Below are 26,112 nucleotides of genomic sequence, written 5' to 3'. Positions count from 1 at the left end.
GAGTCTATAACTTTGTAGAACGTGGTCGTAGGTGCGTGAAATCCCACACACATGAACTAGATGTTGATATGTCCATGCCGATGAAGTTTCATATCCAGAAGAACAACATTCGTGGAGTGGCAGCTTTGCTAATTCTGCTAAAATGCAATCAAACATGAGACCAATTAAGGAAAATCACCTATTTTCATTATATATAATCTCAGCCGCTAATTATGTCAATGTCATGAACGTTCTTCTACTGGGACTAAGGACTCCGGTCTCTGTCCTCAATGAGTTCATTGTGGTAAGAGTTGAAATTACAGAAGAGCAAATCTGCAAAAATGGCCAAAATGCCAAAAACATGCTTTTTTGGCCTCAAGAGCCTTGTCCAAAGTGGTCTACAAAAAATACTGCGGGAATGTCGAAGTAACAACAAGTCATTAAAGATTCAGCAACTATCCAGCGACAATATATCCAAAGTTTGAGCAGTTCCTCGATCATGGTCACAAAACGGCACGATAAAGACAAGCGGCCCATGGCCGAGTGGTGCCATTTGAAGAAGGGAGGGATGGAAGGGAGCATACACTAGAGACGGACTTAATGAGGCACCACCGGGTTTTAGAGGAGGGAGAAAAGTTTGAAAGTTCACTTTTGAGGTTAGACAGATGTTGTTTTCTGGCTCTCCTGAGAGTGGACACACAGTTGTTGTGGACTTTTTGGAATGCACTGAGATTGCCTTAGGTCTGATGTGCCTTTCAGGAAGAGAAGCCATGGATTGTAATGTAATTTGTAATATATTACCCATTGCTCCAGCTAAAGTATCCCACTGTCACACACATGGCATAACAAATATTCTCCTTGTACAACAGATGCAGGTGTTTACATAGTAGCCTGCTAATCGACCTACTCTGGGTTTGTTTGTTTTCCTTACAGGTTTATCCGTGTGACTCATTACTTGCACATCGACATCAATTGCTCTTGTGCTTTCATCCCTATCCTTTTTTCTTATATTTTGTTTCAAACACTCGAATTTAATTTTTTCCACAAATAAATAATTACATCTCAAGTCCATCCCTAAATAATGTAAAACTCGTGTTCATAAAAACTAAAGTCGGCCTGCGTTGGCAAAACAACAAAGACAACAATTTTTCAACCAAATGTTGAGAGGTATTCCAACCACGATGGGGAAAAAGTTGAAGCGGCATTTTGGGTATGAGCCCTTCTTAAAAGCAAGCTGGATCGACTTATCTTACTGGTAAAATCATATTTTGTCCTTAGAAGATGATTGGCATACTTCCCTCAACATTCAGTTGAGAAAATGAATTGTCCAAAAATAAAATTGTATTTGTATGCTTGTGTATGGTCTTGTTTATATACATGTCTCTCTGCTCGGTTGTGTACATCTAACCATTACTGTGTAAGTACAGGGGAAATGAAATGCCTTTTTCTTTTTATATATATATATATTTTTAAGTATATATATATATTTTTTTTTTATATATATATATATATTTTTATTTATATTTTTTTTTTTTTTTTTTTTTTTTTTTTTAATATATATATATATTTTTTTATTTTATTTTATATATATACAGACTTGGCATTTAATATGGAATATTTTTTTTTCTTGACGGGTTTACTTTCTGAACTCAGTATATCAATCTGGTGAGTTTCTTTTACCCTTCGGTGATGTCTTTGTTGAAAGAACCATGTCACTGATTGTCTGTCGCAGCAAGAAGTCAACAACAGGATTATATCAGAGGTGACGTGGCAAAATGTACGGACAGGTGCATTTGATGATTGACTTCACAGTCGGGTATACAAGGGTTGTTGCATTCTGTATTAGTGGAAAACAACTGCTGCACATCTCCAAAAGTTATTGCCGCTTCCTCTGGAGATGGTCCGTCAACTCGACAATGCTGTTTGTCATGGAGTGGTGGCTTTACGAAATTACGGCATGAAACAGTGTGCTTTTGCTCGGCAGTATGGCATCACTCAAGGTCAGGTGTCAAAGATCCTGAAACGAAATGCTCAGAGGGGTGTCCCTACTCCAATACCGAGGCCAGGACGTCCCCGCAGAACCACAAGGAGGGATGATTTCCAGCTGCACCGGTTAGTCCGCAATGGCCGTACCAAGTCAGCTAATCGGCTTAGGGCTGAGTGGCAGCAACTGACAAATGTGCCTGTATCCAGAAGGCCAGTCAACCAACGACTGGTTCAAGCAGGCTATCGTGCCAGGCGTCCCCTGAGAAAGCCACGCCTGACCAGACAACATGGCCAGCGCCTATTGCAGTGGGCCAGAGAGCACCGTCAATGGCAGCCAGGACACTGGAATCACGTGATCTTCAGTGACGAGTCTAGATTTCTGGTCTATCGTCGAGATGGCCGCGTCCGAGTGCGCAGACAAGTGCATGAAGCCTACAATAAAGATTGTATACTGCCAAGAGTCCAAGCTGGAGGTGGTGGGGTGACAGTTTGGGCTGCTTTTCATGCAGGGGGCCAAACTGACTTGGTTGTTCTGAATGGAAACCTGAACCAGTTCAAGTACAGGGCCATTCTGGAAGAAACATTGCTTCCATTTGCTCGTGCAGCCTTTCGAGAAAACTTTGTCTTCCAAGATGACAATGCACGGCCTCATCCTGCTCGCATGATCCAACACTTTCTTGCTGACCGTGGTGTAGAGCATATGGAGTGGCCTGCCATGTCCCCGGATATGAATCCGATAGAGAACTTGTGGGCAGAATTAACGCGTCAAATCGACCACTTGGACAAGCAGCCGACCTCTGTGCGTGAATTGCAGCAGGCTATTGTCACTGCATGACAAGCGATTCCTGTCCAAACCTTGGCAAATCTCGTGAACAGCATGCCTCAACGTGTACGTGCTCTCCTGAATGCTTGTGGGGGTTACACGAAGTACTGAACTGTAATTTTACTGTCCGTAATCCCAGTCGTAATTTAACTTTTGTTTTTGTTAAAAAAACAATTGGGCTAATGTGCAAAATAAAGAGATACTTCTGGAAAACGTACAGAAGTTTAACACTGTACTGTCCATGAATTGAGTTCGATATCAGTTTACATCACTTTCAAGGATCAATTTATTTGTTTCGAAATGTCAAGTGTGGTTTTTGTTTCTTTTAAACGTCACATTAACAAAATCTAGAATAATTTCAACATAATTACAATGAACTTTTGGTTTTAAGACATCTTGAAAAGTAAGTTCACCCCCACAAAAAAAATATTCCATATTAAATGCCAAGTCTGTATATATATATATATATATATATATATATATATATATATATATATATATATATATATATATATATATATATATATATATACACAGACACTGCCCAGATGTGCAGATATCTATCTATAATGCCAGTAATCTCTGTGTGTCTGTCTGTGACCGCTGTTGCTCGACAACCACGGGTCCGATATACTTTAAACTTGCCAGGTATATTGCTGGGGACCTGAGGATGTGCCTTTTCAAGGTTTCATATTAATCGGACAAGTAGTTAGCGAGCTATGTCCAAAAAACGATTCAACCAATCAGAGAGCAGCGAGCTATCACGTGTGCCGAACGTGCCGAACAGACTCTGCCTCGGACGGCACATTTGAGAGCGTATTCATTTATTTCACGTTGGCAAACTATGTTGGCGTTAAATTAAACTATGTTTGAAAACTAATTAAAACTAATTTGCGATTCTTTCGCTTTCCTGCGCGTTTGTGCACGCTATGGCGATTTCTTTACCAAACTCCGCAAGCCGTTCGCTTTGGACCAAACCATTTCATGTAAATAGAGGGGGGGGGGATTGTCACCGTACTCGCAAGCCGTTCGCTTTGGACCAAACCATTTCATGTAAATAGAGGGGGGGGGGGGGGGATTGTCACCGTACTCGCAAGCCGTTCGCTTTGGACCAAACCATTTCATGTAAATAGAGGGGGGGGGATTGTCACCGTACTCGCAAGCCGTTCGCTTTGGCTTTGCGAATGGACCAAACCATTTCATGTAAATAGAGGGGGGGGATATAATTTTAGATAGATATATAGTACGGGCATGCCCTAGTATAGATAAATGACTGTACCCGAGTTGCCGTTTTGTCATGGTTTAAACCAATCATAATTCAAACAATTATTTTGCACAAATGTATTTGTAATATACGTGATATCACATTTTATAAACAATTGAAGTTGAAAAAAAAAATTCCCAAAAAACTTCCAAAAAAAATAAATAATAATTGGAAAAATTTTCAAAAACAATACCCTTACGACATACCGACGGGAGAGATATGTGCATACCAGAAGTTTGGTACGATTTCACAAAAGTTTGAGAAAGTAGTTCAGTGACAAGACAACACAACACAGGACAACACAGGACAGGACAGACACTGCACAGATAGATAGATAGATATATAGATATATATATATATATATATATATATATATATATATATATATATATATATATATATATATATATATATATATATATATATATACATATATATATACATACATATATATATATATATATATGTATATATATATATATTTTTATTTATTTATTATTATTATTATTTTTTTTTTTTTTTGATATATATGTATATATGTATATAGATATATATATGTATTTTTATTTTTTATATATTTATATTTATATATATATATACATATATATATATTTTTTTTTTTTTAAATATATATTTATTTATTTTGATATATATATATATATACTAGCAGAAGTACCCGGCATTGCCGGGCGGGGGAGGGGAGGGGAGGCGGAGGGGAGGGGAACGGGGGGAGAGCGAGGCCCTTGGTAAAGCGAGCGATTTTTTTTTGTCATAGCGTCATCGCGTTTCATAGCGTCATAGCGATTTTTTTTCATAGCGTCATCGCGTCATATCGTTCATAGCGTTCATAGCGTTTCATAGCGTTCATATCGTTCATAGCGTTTCATAGCGTCATAGCGATTTTTTTTTTCATAGCGTTCATAGCGTTTCATAGCGTTCATATCGTTCATAGCGTTTCATAGCGTCATAGCGATTTTTTTTTTCATAGCGTTCATAGCGTTTCATAGCGTCATAGCGTCATAGCGTCATCGCGTTCATAGCGTTTCATAGCGATTTTTTTTTTCATAGCGTCATAGCGACATATCGTTCATAGTTTCGTAGCGTTTCATAGCGTCATAGCGTCATATCGTTCATAGCGTCATAGCGTTTCATAGCGTTCATAGCGTCATCACGTGATCGCTCTGAGCGAATCAGCGCCCACCTGCTCTGATTCCGTTGATTCCGTGCGCTGAAATGCGCTGAGGTAAATATGAATAAAAAATATGGATCGTCAAATATTTTGAGTTCGGCCATGTTCGTCCCAGGCTCAATGGCCATGTCTGTGCCAAATATCAAGCACGTAAGCCTCTCCGTTTAGGAGTCTATCGGTATTACACACACACACACACACACACACACACACACACACACACACACACACAAACTGTGTTTTATATATATAGATACCAATATATTGTTGCGGACGCGGTTAAAGATGTTATTTACCGAGCGGTTGGTATTACCGCGACCAAACAGTTCCCCCGATTCTTCCCCAACTCACCCGATTCACCCAGACGTTGGCCAAATCGTGCTATGCCAAATCAATGATAGAAAGGACACGACGACTGGGAAAGAGGAAACGACGCAAGGGGTACAGTTCTCAAGACCTCCGGAGGAGGGTATAATTACAGTGGTGGAGAAAAGGGGTAGATTACAAGGCAGTGAGGTAAAGACACAGAAGAGATGGGCACTTAATTACCGTCTTATCTTATCCCAGACAGACCACAGACAAACGGAACAAGGCAAACTTACACAGGGATTGATGGCAGGAAGGGACAGGTAGGTCGATAGCACAAGGTGCACCTTGGCTCGGGGACAGGATAAAGCACGGTCCAGAAGATGCGGGGAGGTCTCACAGCGCTCGGAGGGGACGTCTTTCTTGCTTCAAGCTCAGCGCGCATCTGACGTCACCTCCCCCTCACTGCGCATGCTCAGCCGGGAGTGACACGCCCTCGGCTGGTTGGTTCCGCCCCACTGGGGCCGGTCCGCCGCTTCCATTGGGTGCGGGGGTTACCGGGCTCCGCCCTTGACGAGGAGCTGACAGGGAGCCCCTATTTGGTAACCCCGTCGAGCACATGTTTGATGGCGGCTCGTTGGGAAGGCCTGGTGCCCTCCCAACACCCCCTACCAACCAAGCCGGAGTGAGGACGCGCACTTCCTGCGCTCGTTGTTGTTGTTGTTGTTGTTGAACTGTGAGGAAGAGCTGCGGGGAGGTATTGGGAGGTCCTAAACTTCCTAACGGTGCCATACAATCACATTCTGGTGCAACGAAGGGTCAGAATTAATGGAAACGAGTCCTTAACTGACATAGACTAAGAATAACTAGCAAGATGTCCTATAGTTGTCTTACATGAGATGCGGTGAACCTGGGCATGACATTTAATGGGGGAAATAGGGGGAGGTCGGGTCTACAGAGTGTTGTTTACAGAAAATGGGACTAGGGAATGGGGGATTGGGGATAGTTGGGAAGTATTGAGGAAATAGGGGAATATTTACAAGCGGATATGGATGGATGCAAATCCCATATCCGCAACAATATATATATATATTTTTTTATTTATATATTTTATATATATATATATATATATATATATATATATATATATATATATATATATATTTTGATATATATATATATTATATACATATACTAATATATATATATATATATATATATATGTTGTATATATATATATATTGTATATATATATATATATTTAAATATATTTTTATTTTTTTTATTTTTTTTATATATATAAAATTTTAATATATATATATATATATATATATATATTTAATATATATATTTTTTTAATATATATATATCTTTTCTCCATTTAGCTCAGAAACACAGCTCCAAAACTGAGCCAGGATTCACTACGCAACCTCCGCGCAGCACTGGCTGATCTTCGTGCTTGCCGTGGATACAAGCAATGCAGTCCCCCACAGCGCCAACGACACAGAGGTTGGAAACACGTTACATAGTCCCTTTGGCCAAAGTGGCGACTGGAGGCTTTGCGGCTTAAATTATCTTTACATTATTTTGGCGATAATCACATCGAGGAAGAAATATCTGTACACTGTTCCTATCGTCCAACGTGGGATTTAGTCCAATGTATTAGATTAACAAGCCATGTGCTGTATTATCTGCCTAATGGAGCATTTAGCTGGAAAGAAAAGAGACGCCATGCTAAGTGCATTTCGCTGTCTTCCCAGTTTGTGGAAACAGCTACAACCTAAAACTCAACTTATCAGATTTTTCAAGCTTTCTGGTAACATTTTCCATTTGGTTTCAAGTTCTCCTCAAATCGTTTTTCTATTGTGATGGATTTCAAAGAAAAAGGAAACCCATATCGATTTGGCATTTGTATAACTTTAAATGGTATAACGAACTTTTTAAAAACTATTTCTTTTTCCAAGAATGTTTGATTTTAAAATTATTATGTAACAGTTCCCCAGCACATTGGCATGCTCCTGTTGCTACAGCAACTTCAGTGAGTCTAAATCCCAGTGGCATTGTCACGGTTTACCAGTGGTTTTGTTGCAGGAATTTGGGAGGTTTTTCACAAGACCCTTGCCTCCTTGAGTAAATGTTGAAACGTGTGTTTGACAAATGGCGATACGGTTGCCAAGCATAACCAGAGAGGGTTGCATCAATTTTCTGCACCCGTGGGATATGTCAGCATTGATTTAAGACTGATACAATGAGTGCACGATGTACAGCATTATACATTGTTTCTTGTTTTCAAATGCTTGCTTTGCTCTTCCCTTACCAGGCCGTAAGAAAGGTGGAAGACTTGATAATCACAGGTATATTGCACTTTATTTTATTATTTTGCCACCATAACTTATCTTTTGTTTGCATACAGCAGTCATGTTAAGGTTCTTCAAAGCAATGTTATTCCCTAGGAAAAGTCATTAAAAAACACTGAAAATGTTATTTTTGTACACAATACCTTTTGCAGCAGCACATCTTCATGACATGACTTGTTGGATGGTTTAAGCATAAAAAATTAAAACTGATACTTGCGACTCTCGAACGGCCCAATTCCATTGCCCCCAATGTATCATTACATCCACCACCGAAGGTGAATGGAGGTTATGTTTTCACCCCTGTGTGTTTGTCTATTTGTCTGTCTGTGAACAAGATATCTCAAAAAGTTGTGGACTGATTCGGACGAAATTTGGCAGAGAGGTAGTGTATGTCACAAGGACGAAATGATTAGATTTTGTTGAAGATCCGGATCCGGATAGTGGATTTTTTTAGTGACAATTCACCATTGGGAGAGAGGGCCAAAAACAATATATAGCAGGATATCTCAAAAAGTTACGGACGGATTTTGACGAAACTTGGTCGACCGGTTGGGTGTGTGACGAGGACTAATCTATTCGATTTTGGTGAAGATCTGAATATGGATTCGGATACGAGAATTATTTCATTATTCTGTGACACTTCACCATTGAGAGATCGGGCAAAAAGCGATATATAACATGATATTTAAAAAAGTTATGGACAATTTATTACTAAACTTGGTGACGAGTTGGTTAGATGACAAGAACAAGCCGATTAAATTTTGGTTCCGGTCCGAATCCAGATCCGGCTTATCATTGGATATACAAACAAACTGTTCAGCCTGGCGGAGGTATGTGCTCTACCGAGTGCCGTTATAGTTTACACTGTTTGTGCAAATGAAGTAAATCACAGTTCTACAGTATTCGTGCCATTCCAGATTTGACTTTTTCTTTTGCTTTACTACGGTGCCACCACGCCAATTCATCAGGCTGTTCTTCCTTTTGTGTGGGAGTAGTTTATACATTCCAAGAGTGAAGTGAAACATGATAACTGAAAGTGTGTTGGACTGTTTGGAGTTACCATCTCAGCTCATAATTCATGATGCAGGGATGCACGATGAACTTTGTTACACAATTATACAGTTTCTTGAGCATAAATCCTTGCTCGCCTCTTGGTCGGTTACAATAGACTGCATTGTATGGCAAGATGTCCCAATATATGCCAGGCTTTAGTGAGAGACATCCTGAAGGAGTCCGTGAAGGGCAGTTGCAATATCTTGGGAACACGTGAGATTTCATCCTGATTGGTTAGAGACAAACGCTGTCCTTTGCTACAGCATCTCAAAGTTTCTTTTTCATAGCCCCTCAATTCAATATAGTCATGCAGTGGTTCCAAAGTAAGACTTATTATAACACAAGCAGGCTGTTGGTGGTGCCAGCTCTATAACTTCCCAGAAAACATCATGTTGGTATTTAAAAGTTAGTTACACAAGTGTGCTGGAATTGTGATCTAACCCCCACCATTGTTGAACCCCCATCATAACTAACCCCCATCATTCTTGCTGGCATGATCCAGCACCAAAATAACAAAATGCCAGAATGTGTTGAAGTGGAATTGGATCGCAATTCCTTTTTTTGGTGCTCTACGGTTCTTCCCCTTTGCAATTCCAATCCTACATCCCCAACTCCACCAAATTTTAATTCATTGGGAGTTGTGAATGTAATTCTCCTAAGTTCAGTCATTGATGCAATAAAGCTCGGGATTGCAATTGTTTTCACTAATCCATGCGCGAAAAAATGAATGTACTGTAATTACGTGTGCCATCAAAAATGTTCTCAAACAGCCTGAGAAGCCATAACAAGATCAATCATTGATGCTCATGCAAATTCCCTTACAAGGAAGTTCAAGGCAGGATGAGGACATTAGGCCTATCAAAGCCTGTGCTGTGTTGCCAACCTCTGATTGTTTGTCCATGCTCGATCCTTTTTAAATGCTGAGTGTCAAGAAAGGAAGCAGCACGTACCGTCGCTTTAAGTCTTTGGTTGTGACTCGGCCAAGGATCGAACCGCCAACCTCTCAAACTCAGAGTGGTCATGCTTACCATTATGCCACCGAGTCTGGCAAAGCCTCTTTAACATCTTGTCTGAGCACTTGGCCTTTGCAATACTTGACATATGGAAAAACCATCAGGACCGTTCTCAAAAGCTCTTGAATAAACCCGAGCCCGAGCAACCCCTCAAAAGCTCCTTCCATGAGCACTTAAAATACACTAACTACCTATTCGCTAAGTATCCACCCCAGCTTCCACCTATTAGTGCCTTCCACTGCATGTATGGTCTCTGTGTTCCATACACTCCTCCTCAATTATCTGCTCCCTACCAACAGATGTTCACTGGGGCAGCCAGATAGCCAAATGGAGAACGCATTGTGCCAGACGCAAGCACTTACTGTACTATTAGGGACAGCCCTTGGACCAAATCAATAGATTGAAATATTCCACAGCCTCCCTTGGACATGTATTTGACGATTGAGATCACCCTGGCTCAGGCCATGTGATTCCTTACTAAAAACATGAAAGCAAGCTTCCATGGGGCCACAGTCTTGAGTGAAGGCAATGGCAGCATACTTATAACTGAGGACACTGTGGGCAAGATGATGCTCTTCACAACCCTGTTCTTACTCAGTTGGGATAAGCTCAACTGATGTGAATCCTGCAGCCTGGTCTGAACTCTGCCCAACACTGGTCAAATCCAAAGTTGGCTGGACCACTGCTCAAACCAAGTCTCCAGAATGTTGAGTTCCTCCAAAGCAACAAATGACCTGCCAGACTATAAATATGCAAAACTTCCACCAATAACCAATGCAATGTATTTATTTATATTTACCTGAAGATTTCTGGTTGCCCCAAAGGTCGATAACACAAAGTCCACTAAAGAAGCATTGAAAGATCATCTGTATTCGCTAGATATTTCAGCTGGCATCCCACACAACTCAGTAACTCAGATACCAATCCTGCATTACATTTGGTGCACTAAAGCAACAATGACTGTGAAAAGGATGGGGGGTATTGTGGGCCTCCCTCACATACACCATTGTCCATTGAAAAGGTGTTATCCAGTCATTGTCAACGCCAATATTAAGCCTCTGAATACTGGGTCTTTTCTTGGACCCACCATCCTTTCAAGAACGCCAGCATACCTGAGCACCCCCTGCATGTAATCACAGCTGAGGCGATCGAAGGCCTTGGCCATTTCCATTTTCAGAACTCCAGAAAGGCTAAGACATCTCTCATCACTCCTACTCCAGCACAGTCAGATTACCATGTACCCACAGACACCGCATAATTCGAGATAACAGTCAACAATTGGCCCAAAACCACTTGTGCCAGCAACTTGTAATCAGTATCGAAGAGATTGAAAAGAGTGATCGGCTAACAATTTTTCTAAATCTTTAAGATCCCCCTCCTTGGGAACCAGAACAACCATGCTTTATAATTAAGAGAAGTTATTTCAATTTTCAACATAACAACCAACAACGAGATCTACCATCAAACCACAGCAATATCAGAATGACAAAAGTGCAGCAAATCATTAATTATTCCACTGATTATGCACATCTATCGTTTGATTATGCACATCTAACAACTGATTATGCTCATTATCGTTTGTTAGTGTTGTAAAAGGTAGAGAGCAAGCATACAAACAGCACTGTGGTGACAATGGTGCATCGGCACTATGCCCACACTCACAAGGGGCCCATAACGACCACAATTTTGTACACATCACGATACAGGTGCCAGCTTGGGATCCTAGGATCCTGGGTTAGAATCCCGGTCATCACTGAATTAACACCAGGGGGGTTGACTCAGCCTGTCATCCTTCCGAGGTTGGCAAATTGACTACCAGTTTCACTGGTAATTACTCCCGCCAGGGAGTAATGCATTCACTCGTGTGTGTGTGTGTGTGTGTGTGTGTGTGTGTGTGTGTGTGTGTGTGTGTGTGTGTGTGTGTGTTTGTGAACAAGATATCTGGAAAAGTTCTGAACGGATCTGGATGAAAGTTGGTGGGATGATTGCCCTTGGGATAAGGAAGAATTGATTAGGTTTTGGTGAAGCTCAGGATATTATTCCCGATCCAGGAATTTTTTGAAGCATTTTTTTACCATTGGAAGATAGGGCTCATTTTTTTTAAACATTATCTTCTATATATTCTATATTTAACATTGTGATATGAAAATAGTTTTCATATTTGTTGTAAATGTAGTTTAAACTCGTGGTTATGCGTTAGAGCGGTGTATTTTTTTTAGCAGCGTCGTCTTCAATGTTCATTTTTTTCTTTCTAATAAAGACATATTCTGTCATTTTAAAACCACCAAAGTGTTTCTTAGGTTTCCCCGTTTCATAAAATGTATCGGTTGATACGTATAATGCTTTAAAAGGTTTTTTTTTTTTTTTTTTTTTTTTACCTCAGAAGAGATAGCAACATTTAGCTCAGCGAATGTCATTCGTGGTGTCAGTATTTGATGGACTTATAAAGACTTAGTTCCAGATTTGTCAATGGCTGAGGTCTATTAACAAACGAATAAAACAGATTTGGCAAAATTCCAACTTTTTTTTTAAAAGATCGTATATTCACCCAGGGTTGTGAGAGGCTGAAGAAGAAGAAACCTCGCATGGGCTTCCCAGACCAAATAAATAATTCTGGTTCTGGCTCTGCGATTTTCAGATTTATTACTCCCGCCAGGGAGTAACGCATTTGATCGTGTCCGTGTGTGTGTGTGTTCGTATGTTCGTGTGTTCGTGTGTTTGTGAACAAGATATCTGGAAAAGTTCTGATCGGATTTGGATGAAGGTTGGTGGGATGATTGCCCTTCGGATAAGGAAGAATTGATTAGTTTTTGGTGAAGCTCAGGATATTATTCCGGATCCAGGAATTTTTTGGGGGAATTTTTTTGGGAATTTTTTTTTCTGTTTTACAGATTTAAAGCTTTTATTCTTATTCTTAAATGATGTTTTTCTCTTCTAATTCTGAGATATATCAAAATAAATTCTCTGACAATTAGGGCCTACTTTCTTTTTCATTTATTGTTTTGGGGAGAGGGGATGTTAAACAAAACGTATTATTCCAACTTGACCCACGGCGGGAGTATGCGCTCTACTGAGTGGCGTTCTAGTTAGTATCTGTAATTTGGTTCTCCAACCTAATGAGCGAACGTCATGACGTCATCGCCATGCGATTCCCCACTGATGGTTATGAAGTCGCATAATGACTGATATAAAAACCGAAAGGTTTTCAGAGTTACAAGTGTATAGAAGGCTCACTGCGTTGCCCTGATGAAGCCTCAACAAGGGTGAAACCAGGTCGGTAACTGAGTTTTGCATACACTTGTCACTATCTGAATTTAAGATCCATAATGATGCACTGCTAGATGGTTCCTCCGGAGCTTGGCAGGAAATGCGGACATGCGTGGCGATGACGTCATGACGTTCGCCCATTAGGTTGGAGAACCCAATTACAGATACTAATGTATATATATTTAAGAAACAGGAAGTAAATTCCTGCGTGGGGCTAGTGTGAAAAAATTCTGACTCAACCCGGGACTCAAACCCAGGAACCTCATCACTTACGCGGTGACAGCCCACTGAGCTATTGAGTCTCCGGGATATCCTCAGAGATTTCTCACACTAACACTGCCCTGCGCACACATGCGTAAGAGCACTATAGAGGTTTCTCGTGCAGAAAAATATATAATAACCCGTGTGTAGGAGCCTTTAAAATGCAGCGAAGTCACAAACTTAATTTTAAAAATCAACAATGTTCATTTTAGCTGGGTTTTCCAATGACAATTAATTTACACAAATAAATTGGGTTGTTCTTTTTTTTCTCGTAATAATTGCTGTACATGCTTCTCTACAGCCTCGTTCACAATCCCGCGAGGATCTTACATGACATGCTCTGGAAAGAGCATTTTCTCAAAACGTTCACTCACCCAGCTTAATATATTCAAGTTTCAGCCAGCTAAAGAGATGCACGTTTTCTTCAGGGTAAAGGAATATTTCCAGATTTGAGCAAATTCAGCAAACATGCTTAAAATGTCTACAAAAATGAAAGTCGTGATGTCAATGTTTTTGCACATTTGGCAGAATTCCCCTTTAAAATATTTGGCCTCCAGCTGCCTTTGTCCAATGTCTTTCTGACCTCTTTGCCTTGTCATTGTCAGACTTGAAGAACAGCGAAAATGGAGAAGATTTTTGAGGCGACCAAACACCCAGCTTCTGTGAGTTTCCTTGGAATCGCACAATTTTGTGCAAAACATATTGACCGCCGATTATATATTTGTGTTGATTAGTGCATATACAGTAGAGTAACAAATCATTTGTCTTAGGGGAATACCGTACGTAGAAAGGAATTTATGCAGAAATTGTGAAAGACCACGGATTGGGTGTATACAAAGTAGTGGGAATTTTACACTTCCCTTTACGCAGTGCTAACCATTCCTCCACCAATCCTGGTATGGCATTGCTATCACTGTATGGGTTAAATCCCCATAGCTGCTCTGAGAAATGGTTCACTCAAATGTCAGACCTTGCCAACCATTTTGTGAAAAATCCGGCTATTCCTATATATGATCTATGCGCTGAAACCCAAAACCAAATGGAACGTGCCATATGATGATATTTACCCATTGAACCAGGGTCCTTTTCAAGCAATTGTTATTAAAATTAGATATCTACGTACTATCACAAAGCGATCGCCAAAGGTAAGCCTCCCCTGCCCATGATCCGATGATGGCCATTTTCTTCTCAGACCGCTATGTGAACTTGACCTTCAAAATTTATGGATATCGCACAAATTCAGAAAATTTGTCCCCATATAAAATATATCCCAAAAATTGGAATTTTTTAAAGTTATGATAAAAAGGTGTTTTTTGTTAATTAGGCCACAATCTGAAAAAACTAGGTCAAGGACACTAATTAAATATCACGTACACAAAGTCAGTGAAGGTACACAAAAAATAACAAAAATAACAGGTACACAAAAAATGTGTCATTTGTTCAGACTGTCATTTGACTTTGAGCTTTAACTCGGAGGGGTATGATGCAAATGAAGCGTAAATGAGCCATATTCTCTACACTACGCTAGAGAGGGCAATGTCATTCCGATCAGACAAACTTTAGTCGAGTTATGGTGAAACATGTTAAAATGACTAATTAGGTCATGACCTTAATATTAGGTCAAGGTCAAAATCATATAATCCCCAAGTACCTTTTATTCCCATTATTGATGCAAAATTGCATTCAAAAAGTCCAGCCAGCTCCGAGATACATCTCGGACTTTGGCAGTGAAGGAGGAAAAAAAAACTCTAAATAGGCTTTAGTACTCATAGGGGACTAAGGAACTCTGGGATATCAATAAAAAATTGCCCACTAATTGTAGAAACAAACCCTACAACAGCAATAAGCCTCACCCTATCCTATAGCAAGAAGCTTAATCATAATGTACATGTTTGAAGGCCTTCAAGTTGAGATATCATCCATTTACTTTGTGGGTTTGTGCCCTTCTTTAGCAAATGCAATGTGAAATTAAACAAGCCACAATTTAAAGTACAAGTACTTGCTAACATTCAGCAGATATTACGATGTACTTAAGGATAAATAACATGGAAGAGGATCGGCTACAAATGGATCGTTCTGCAATTCAGTCTTCTTCTGAGTGGCTGATTTCTGCCTTTATCCCCTCAAAATTGGTAGATTATTAGCCCCCGTTAGACTTAGTCCGAAGCAGCGACTTATGGATTTGGTCTCATCCGTGCGTCCGTGCATCCACAACCATATCTCAAAGATGTATGCTCCGATATTGCTCATACTTGGCAAAAGGACAATACATGACAGTATGTCCAGATTTAGTCGACATAAGATTAGTCGATTAGTCGACATAAGTCCAGGTTTAGTCGATTTAGTCGATATGCACATCATTTTGTTTCGCGATGCGATCAAAGATGGCTGACTAGCGTCCATTTTAGTTGCAAACAACACCGAAAGTCTAACAGCGGCGTAGCTGGGCTTGTAAAATATTATAAACCACAAACATATGATTAGCTTTTTAAACAGTCACTAATGGTGTTTATAACATTAAACATAGAAATTTGGAGGAATCCAGACCCTTTAGAATAAAGCATGACTGACACAGAAGGAGCACACAAAATTATATATAGTAATACTTATTGAAGCAATAGAAAAATATTAAATAGTACATGGAATTGAGTGCATGGAATTTCTCCTGTTTGTGGAAAGAACAAACAAACAAGTATAATTAATACTCGGTAAAGCGCAAACCTCCACCAGGCTGAACAGTTTACGTTTTAATGCACCCCACTGATTGGCCGGATCTGGATTCAGACCTCCAAAATCTAATTGGCTTGTTTTTGTCACCTAACCAACTCTACCACCTAGTTTTGTCATAACTCGGCCACAACTTTTTGAAACATCATGCTATATATCGTTTGATCCCATCTCTCAATGGTGAAGAGACAAAAAATTAAAATTTCGTATCTGGATCCGGATTCATATCTTCACCAAAATCGAATCAATCCAATTTTGTCAGACACCCAACCTGTCCTCCAAGTTTCGTCCGAATCCATCCATAACTTTTTGAGATATTGTGTTGTCGTCCCGCAATTAAACGGAAAAGAGGGGGGGAAAGAACACAAGAGTGGATATGTTCACGAAACCTGGATTTGGGAGTTTAACCAGGAGGGCATTAGTGGAAGATTTCACATTACATTTTTTTTAAATCACATTCAATCTCTTTTTGGTGATTTATGAGCCATACTTAATTGCACAGCTTTGATTAAAATTGAAAACCCTTCGTAATCACAAGGGATTGAGTAACCACAGGCCAATGTTAACCTGATAATGAGTCAATTGTCACATTTCTGGGTATTGTAATAACTACATGAACTCAACTTGCCACCAAAGGCTTTGTGATTTTTTTAATACCTGAGATGGTGTATGCCCAGTAAAACTGATAAACCGCAATCAAATATTTTGCTGCAAGAGATAATTTGATTTTGATTGCATGTTGCTGTTTCTAAGTTCTGCCTTTGTTGTTTGCAGAGAAAAGATATGGGAAGGTTGGGAGGGTTAGGACCTCATTACTGTAGCTTTCAAGATGGCAGTTCGCTCTTCTCTTCCCTTCCATCATCTCTTCAGAATATTCCTCAGCTGAACAGGGTTTTAGTATCACATGGGTTTTTGAAGAGTTTCTCACAGATGATGTTTGGCCGGGTAATAAATGATAATGGACGGTGAAAATACCACACAGTTATTGTGCAATTATGAAGTTTTGAGAATTTGCAATAATGGTGCATCAGATCAGCATTTTATTTGCTCCTGCAAGTTCTACTGTCGTGAGGAAGTCTTCGCGTGGATCAGCACCTGATTTCGAAGCCTTTTATTTAAGCTCACACTTGTAAATTGGTGTGGTTGTTAAAACGGGCCAGAATACATGAAAAATTATAAATGGCAGCGTTTTTGCAGACATCTTCTCAAAAAAGTAAAGGGAAAATACAGTCGTCAACACTGTTCAACTGAACTTGTACTTTTCCATGGAGGGGCAAGATACAAAACTTACAAACTAGGAAAAGGCACATCAACAACAAAGGAACTACCTCCTTCCAAGTTTTCCAGCATGGGTTAGAGAGCAAACGGCCTACGTGAAGGAGATACCCCATTCTATAACATTGTCATGTGTTTGGGGTGGTTGTCTGAGGGGGGCGTGGTGAAAAAAAGGGGGTGGAGTTCCCACCATAACTGCCTTGATCCTTGTATTTAATCCTCATTCTGTGATTTATCAATCTGAAAAAAGGTATCGAATTGAACAAATTATTTTTCATTTCCATTAGCACAACCCAATGGCCGATGTTTTTTTGTTTGTTTTGTTTTTTCACTTAATGGAGCTAAACATTACACTTTCTTCGAATACCCACGAGATTGATTCTCTGTAATTAGATTGGTCAATGCAGCGGAATTATTGCCTATTTTAAGGTGTGTACATAATGGCTGCTGTGGACATTCTCATTTGCACACTCCGTTTTGTCAGGGGAGAAGGAAACACAGATCAGTGTGAGAAGGAGACTTCATATGAATGGATTACGTTAAAATATGAGTGCAGTATGAAATTTGAGGTCAAACCAACATTTGATGTGAAAGAAGTTCGAAATCAAATATCTTTTCCTTTATGAGTTTCAAGTATCATTGCAATGACTCAATTGATGTCGAGAAAATGTTCGATTTGAGCACAGCTTCGGGGCTTCATTTGCTGATAGATGTAACCTTTAGCAATTTTCTGTCATCTTTACTTGCGAAGGCCTTTATCGAATATTATATGATTTATTTTTACAAACTTTCAAACCTTCGAGCTTGGACTATTCATTGAGATGTCTTACCGTGGAAATATGGTGGATATGCCATACTTGACATATTGTACTAAACGCTTGCTGTACTATCTCTTCTAAGTGGTGTATTTCCAGTGTAAATGCAACATTTTAGCTGTTCATATAAATAGATGTGCATATAGCACCTGTCGCCATTGCAGTGTTACAGTGAAGAATACACGGAGTGCAATGTATGAACTTTGTCTTGATGTTTTATGGTCATGGCGGTCATAGCAACAATACCGGGGATCGCATGTTCAAGCACAAGTAATGTTTCTCTGTTATATTTTATTTTCCTTTTTTTGCAAATAATATTTTAACCTACAATTACCTTCTGGTAGCCATTGACACATGAAACCAGCATTGTCGGAGCAATTCCTCAAATGCTTTTTGTCGTCTAGAGTTTTCACACTATGATTCAGGATCATAACTCATATGTTGTAACTTAGTCCTACTTAGCCTGAGAATTTGATCAAGAAAGTGTAACCCGATGGGACATCACTGCATTTATTGTATTAACTTGCACCTTCAAATGTCACTTTACGAGGGGACTTTAAGGCAGCATTAGTAATTATAACAATAATCTCTGGACAATTTACCGACGAGCTGAATGTCATGGTATCAGCACAGGTGCATTCACACAAGTAATAATATGCTCTTTGTTTGGCCTATTCTCACCACAAGACCTTTACTGGGTGTGATGAAAGCTTTCCACCAATGAAAAACCACAATGGATATTGCATCATGAGATTCCTGGATTTTGATTGGACAAAAATCCCAGGGAGGATATTGGATATTGAGATTCCTGGATTTTTATTGGAAAAAAATCCCAAAGCACATTTAACCTGACCAGTCAGCCTAAGCACCTTTCATAACTACATAGTTAGAAAAAGCAAACAACTATAAATTGCGACAAATCTAGGCCGATAAACCGTGTTTTCTAAACAAGATTAGCAATCATTATGTCACTTCAGACATAACTTATTATTTAAATTCATTGAGTTTGATAAAACACGTCATCACACCTCAGATGAGGATAGTTCACCTGAACCTTTGATATCTACTTACATTTGAGAAAATAATATTCCTGCACAAATTTTGTTTTTCATTGTTTAACAACTTAACCAAATTTGGGAATTGTTTTTGTCTTCCTCTGTATCAATGGTTATATCACTAATTGGTAGTTTTGTTGCTTGTGTACCTTTATGGCAGTCTTTATACCAATTGCTGTCAGCTATTGTTAAGTTTATGTGTTGTGTTATCAATTATGAGTTATGGTGAATTTGAGTCAGTTTATACTTTACATCTTGATAAAGTTGTGTAGCTGCACAGGTAGTTTACGTCATGAAGGACAACCACTTCAATTGAGTTTTTCTTTCGTATTTCATTGTGAATTTGATGACTTTACAAATGCACCGAGTTTAACATATGATAGATATGGGATCAGAGATTTGTTCCAAAGGTTTGATACACTTCGTCATTAGAATGTTAACTTGAAGAGTGAACCATTGTCTTTGATCAAATATCATCTTTCCTGGACCAAAGGGTTCGAATAATCATAATTTATTTTAAAGTGCACTGTAGAAAGTGTCGGCTGAGGAATGTGTATATTTTGCTTGTATCTAATATGTCTAATTATCTCACATTTGCTTGTTTATTTTTCGAGTTTGCTGTTGCAGACGGGTAAGAATGTTATTCATTTGTAAAAATAAAGACTTGTAATCACTACCTTGTACAATTTGCACATTCTTGCGTAAATATTGAAAAACCACTTCCAACTTGCGGCATTTTTGTGTTTACACAGCTAGGAGTTGACAGTAGATTGGATTTCATTTGCTTATTACTCTGCGCTGGCGAAGCGAAAAGCGGTGTTAAGCATTCAGTTGCATACGTGTGCCATGTCTGCATTTTAAAAATTCATTTTCTCGGAAACCGTTGGTCCGATTGACATGAAATTTTCAGCATATTGTAGAATAGCCTCCTCTCGTCACCAATATGTCACCATATTGTAGAATTGTCACCGAGCCTCCTCTTGTAGAATATTCTAATGAATATTAGGACAGGCGCCATCTTGGAAAAACTTCGCACCTCGATATCTCTGAAACCACTCCATGGAAAAAATTGAGACCTAGCTCGTTGTCAACTACTCCCCATGGGGAATAAGATACGTTAATGTTAATGATGATGTCATCGGTGCCTTCGTTATGACGTCATAATTCAACAAATAAAACACATCCATCCGATCATTATTTTAAAAATTTCAGCAACTGTTTGTCTGATGGACACGAAATTTTCACCATAGGAGCGCCTCCTCATGTTGAATATTTTAATGATAATCATGACATCATAGATTATGTGGTACAGGCGCCATCTTGGAAAAAACGAAAAATGTTGCACCTCTATATCTCCAAAATCGCTGCATGGAAAAATTTGAAACATGGCTCATTGTAAAGAACTCCATATGGGGAGTAGGAGTTGTTGACGATGGCGTCATTGGTGCCATAATTATGACGTCATAATTCGACAGGGACAATGCTTTGCCTGATCAGTTTGAAATGTATTGAGCGTGATCTACGTAACAATTATATTAGAGAATATAAATTTATGATGTCATCGCTCACGTGGTCTGGCAGCTATATTGGATCAAAGAAAAAAATGTTCAAAAACAGAAGAGTTGGCTTGCAATAAGTTGACTGCGCAAGGTAAGTATTCTATGAATGCCATCTGGTTACCAATGAAAACATTTCATGAAATTGCTTACTTTCACTAAGATTTAGGTTGTGTGCTTGTAAATGTGATTAGTTTTGTCGGAAGGTTCCTGAATCATTGCTAAGGTGCAGAATGTGTCACCAAAATATTGTTACCAATAACTTGTGATGACGTTTGTGTCAACATATTTTATGTTGTATTGTAACATTGCTGTCACTGAAGCTTTTGTCAGATACATTCGCACCATGATTCACAGGTAAAATAAAAGAGCTCAGCTCGGCAAACACATGCTTATCGGGAGATGAATAGACACTGTTATGAAAAATTAAACACATCTTCCAATACTGGAAAATCTCAGTCTCACTCTCTCGCTCTGAAAGGATCGGCAAATAAACCCACATATTTCCTTGATCATTCACTGGAAGAGGTACAGCCTCTTGAACTTCTAGGCCTCACCATCAGCAATGACCTTTCCTGGCCACATATAAAAGCTGGCCTCTAAAGCCAGCCTCAGATTGGACATCCTCCTTCGATCCAAGTCTTTCCTTGGAAAATCAGGGCTAGTCAGTCGACAATGCATTTGTCCATAGCTCAAATGAGTTCTGCTCTCCACTATGTGCTGGCACTCCTGCATCACATATGTCTATCATGGATTCGGTGTTATCTAAAGTTATCAAATGTATCTCAATATAAAGTTCCACAAGGGTTGGAGGTGTGCTAATTTACCAAGCAGCTAGCTAGTGTTTGCCGAGCCAGCCTTTCCTTAACGGTTTTGAATGGAGTGCTTGCTCGAATGCTGAAACCACTTGGCGATCTCCCCACAAGAAACTTGGTAAATGAACACACACCCAATGTTCTTGAGACCCGACCAAATATCGACTGTAATCTATGTACCCCAAAGAGGATGACCTTACCTGCAGCTCTCAAAGTGAGTGGGTGTTTACGCCGTGATGACATCATATACGTAATGACGTAGCATGACGGCCGGACACAAAACTGCCCCTACTTTAACATATATGATATATATTTAACCTCCAGTAACGTTGCAGTCACTACAAAGGGATTCGTGTTACGATTAGATTTACTATAATAATAACGTTACGTTATTATTACAAAAATTATATATATATATATTTTAAACCGAGGTGAATTCCTTACTTCCGCTTTGACACTGCTTCAATCCATCAACTTTCCATTCACGACAATGGGATTAAAGTGTTATGGTTATATTTACTATAATATTATTATTACGAAAACGATACTACTGAAACAATACACTACTGTATTAAGAAACCTGGGTTTAATTTGTCCGAAGTGGAAGGTGAGTCATAAACGCCTAAGGCCTATACGTACCGTATTGTTGGAAGAGCCATAACGTCTATGCTTTCGATATTTCATGATTATTTCAACAATCGGTTTGTTTGTGTTTAACACTGAATGAAAAACGTCAAGGTAGAGCATGGCGATTGTGATATATGACAGGTTCGATGATATGTTTGGCATGAACGGCATATAAATCAAAATGGCGGAGTGTGGGGAGTCAGCCGCTGCACCGCCTTAATGACATCAGACGTAATCACATCACCCTGCCATGTGACCAGATTCTCAGCTCTGATTGGTATACGATTGAGGGGACATACATACATACGGACAAAAACTGTTCTAGACGGCTCTGCCCGAATGGCGATGCCGTAAAAAATTCAAGTGTTTTATAATCAAAGGGAGGCACAAAGCACCCCTCCCTTTATATAAGGGATCGTTTCTCTGTATGCAGCTTTAACATGGGGACTGAAAATACGTTTCTTGGCTTCTACTGGATGAAATCGGCTGCAAATTTCAGAAGTAAATGCTTTGTGCATTGAGGTAACATGTTCCAAATTTCAGCAACGTCTGCTTCCGCATTCTTGAGTTTTATTTCAAAAACCCTCGAAATCACGTTGCTGTCCGTCCGTCCACCCAAAATGTGTTGGCGCTTATATCTCAAGGGCGATACATTGAAACTCGGTGAAACTTGGAATATATATTGGCCAATGGGTCTAGTTAATGGCTTTCAAAAGAAATTCCACGTAAGTGATGGTCATTTTCTTGGGTAAAGTTTTTGCTTTAGAATTATATATATATATATATATATATATATATATATATATATATATATATACATACTTTATAACTCTTCAAAATGTTATTACCCACATCTAATGTGCTGGCTTAATGGCCTCATGGATAAGGCATCAGACTCCCAAGCTGGGGAGTGCAGGTTCGAGTCCCATCTGAGTTGAATATTTTTTTCCCCTTACTTTTTCAAGTCTTTTATATTGTCTTGAATAAAGTCTTGTACGATGAGCAAATGCATTTTGTTTGTTTTTAACACGATATCACTGTCCACTTGAATTGGTCCATCAAGACCAATAACCAACAGTAATGATGGAACAAGAAATTGAATGCAATTATATGAAAAAAAAGATTGATTTACCTGCAAAAAATGATGTTGATAAACTTGATAGATATGGACTTCAAGCTTTTGCAGAGGGTGGTAATGGGTAGACATCTTCTTGGGGTATAATGATGATGGAGATGTAAACCGCACTTACTTTTCAGCCATTGACTGCAATTTGCCAAATTACCTGCTTTTCAACACAGTCCATTATTGTCCACGGCATCGACATGGAATCTGTTTAAAGAAATAGGGGAATCTTGGTCAATAGAGAGGAAGTGCTTTGGATGGTGTTTCCATATGACAGAACTTAAGTATTTGTTTATTTTTGTCCAGAAATAGCTTTGGGAAGGTGGATGCATGCGACACCTCATTGGTTCTCGTTTTTTTCAAATATTTCGTGTGGGGCAGTCCTTATGTGTGGGCCAAGCTGGCAAAGAGCATCTTTCACATATGTTTACTAATGAGCTGGCAATAAATGGTCTGTTCAAGGGCGAAGCACCATCTCCACCATCACCCCCATCATATGCTTCTTCGTTTCCACTCGACCAAAATATAATGTGGACTTTAAATATCCCACCATGGCACTTTTTGAAAAAGAAAATAGGTTGAAGGGGGCCAGTACCATGGATAACGTGGAGATGGTACCAGTACCATGGAGATGGCGTAAGATCTTATGGATCTTGAGTTTGAGCCCCTGTCGTGCCATTGAAATAACACAAGGTGGATTTATTCAGCCCCTCATTCTTCGGAGGCAGAAAAATGAGTACCAGTTTCACTGGTAACAGGGGCACTGCATCAGCGGCACACAGCCACACTTCCAGAAAATGATGCAACCAGTAGCCACAGGCTGCATACAAAACAACAACTTATTTTCCCCTTATACACAACTATATACTGCACTGCGGGATATTCATGTTCTCTCCTCTAAATGCGCATTGAAACCACCGACCTCACAGATTCCAAACAGACACTCTCATCATAATGATACTGAATCTGGTCGGTACCTTTTATTCATTGCAACCTTTAGGTGCCATCTATGTATAGTATTTGCAAAAATGGCGAAATTCTTCATCCTTCCTCCTTCACAACCATATGCTTCATACATGTTCCATTTCTTGCTCATATTTCATCCAATATATTTTTATTTTTTATTTTTTTTGTATACAAGATCGAGGCTCGTGAAAGAGCAAACATTAATCACACAAAAAGACAAACCGACACACAAAACACAAAAAACAAGGGGAGCGGCAGACAAGATGGGGAGAGAGGGGGGAGGACACAAAAGAGAGGGGGAAGAAGGGGAAGGACACAAACACAACATTTGAGAGCAGGGACATCGGGAGGACTTGGGGGGAGGTGGGAGAGGATTAAAACATATGAACACTGCAAGGACTCTGGGGTGAATTACCGGGGGTAGAAAAGATCAAGGTTTTCGATGGGGGAAGATAAGAGATGGTGGTGAACAGCTGTTTTAAAGACCTGGAGGGAGGAGTGGGATTGAAGGGAGTGGGGGAGTTTGTTCCAGAGGCGGGAGAAAAGGGGAATGAAAGAGTGAAGGTGAGCAGAGAGCCTAGACTTTGGCAGTTTAACCATAAGAGGGTTGCAGGCAGATCTTGTGCGACCTGAAGGAATATTGGGGGGACAGAGCACAGAGAGAGCTGGGGGAGCAAGGCCGGAGAGGAGTCGGTAGAAGACAGAAAGACCACCAACCTGCCTGCGGTGAGTGAGTGAAAGGCCCTCGGCGTTGACTACATCGCAGGAGATTCCAATGATTCTGAAAGCTTTGGCCTCAACAGCGTGAAGCCGAGCAAGGTGTGAGGCAGGAGCACCAGCCCAGAGGGGGGAACAGTATTCCATTGAGCTGCGGATGAAAGCCTTGTATGTGGTGAGGAGCTCAGGTGTGCCAAGGAAGGACTTCGCACGACGGAGGATGCCCAGTCGGCGACTGGCTTTGGAGGCCAGCTTGGAAATGTGGTTTTCCCAAGAAAGATCATGGCAGATAGTGAGACCCAAAAGCTTGAGCGACAGAACTTCTTGGAGAGGATTGTTGAGAAAGTAGATGGGAGGGTTGTCCAGTCGGTCCTTTCGGAGAGACATTGTAAGAGTGTGAGATTTGTCAGGATTGAAAGACATGTTCCACTTGTTTGACCAGTCTGTGATTTTGTCCAGGTCTGCAGAGAGTGAGGAGGCTGCAGACTGCCGATCTGAGGGATGAGGAATGGAGCGACAGAGAGTAGAGTCGTCAGCAAAGAGATAGAGAGGATTTTCAAGAGAGTCAGAGAGATCATTGATGAAGACCAGAAAAAGCACAGGGCCCAGAACACTACCTTGGGGAACTCCAGCCTGAACAGGAAGAGGAGATGAGAGAATGTTCTTTCCTCTTCCTCCTCCAGAATTTTATTTGACCTTATCTCTCCTAAATACCTTTACTTTTTATCTCAATTATAGTTTTCTTTTATTTTAGTACCTCCCCCCAATATCCACTCTTTCTCTTTGCCCATTCAACCATATAAAATAGAGGGCTCCTCAAAATTCCATCTTCCATCAGAGAAATCACATTCAGCACAAACGCAAAATTGTCTTCTTCCAGCGAAAAATAATTACCAAATATATGTAAGATGTGAACAGAGTAATCTATTTTGAAAGCC

General features: G+C 39.8%; 1 protein-coding gene across 1 annotated transcript in view; it reads left to right on the top strand.

Moving 5' to 3' along the window:
* LOC137432640 (extracellular sulfatase Sulf-1) overlaps window positions 1-20,006 on the top strand; it is a 199,824-nt gene extending 179,818 nt beyond the window's left edge. The window contains exons 18-21 of the mRNA XM_068124726.2: window positions 6,933-7,056; window positions 7,868-7,901; window positions 14,104-14,160; window positions 17,000-20,006. Coding sequence (XP_067980827.2) covers window positions 6,933-7,056; window positions 7,868-7,901; window positions 14,104-14,160; window positions 17,000-17,030 — 246 coding nt within the window. The 3' untranslated portion in view covers window positions 17,031-20,006. The remainder of the gene's footprint in view (window positions 1-6,932; window positions 7,057-7,867; window positions 7,902-14,103; window positions 14,161-16,999) is intronic.
* Window positions 20,007-26,112: the final 6,106 nt, after the last annotated feature.

Source organism: Myxine glutinosa, chromosome 8, assembly GCF_964187855.1.
Source record: "Myxine glutinosa chromosome 8, kmMyxGlut1.1, whole genome shotgun sequence".
NCBI classification, from domain to species: domain Eukaryota; kingdom Metazoa; phylum Chordata; class Myxini; order Myxiniformes; family Myxinidae; genus Myxine; species Myxine glutinosa.
Note: the sequence above shows the minus strand (reverse complement) of the source record. Positions and strands in the feature narration are given on the sequence as shown.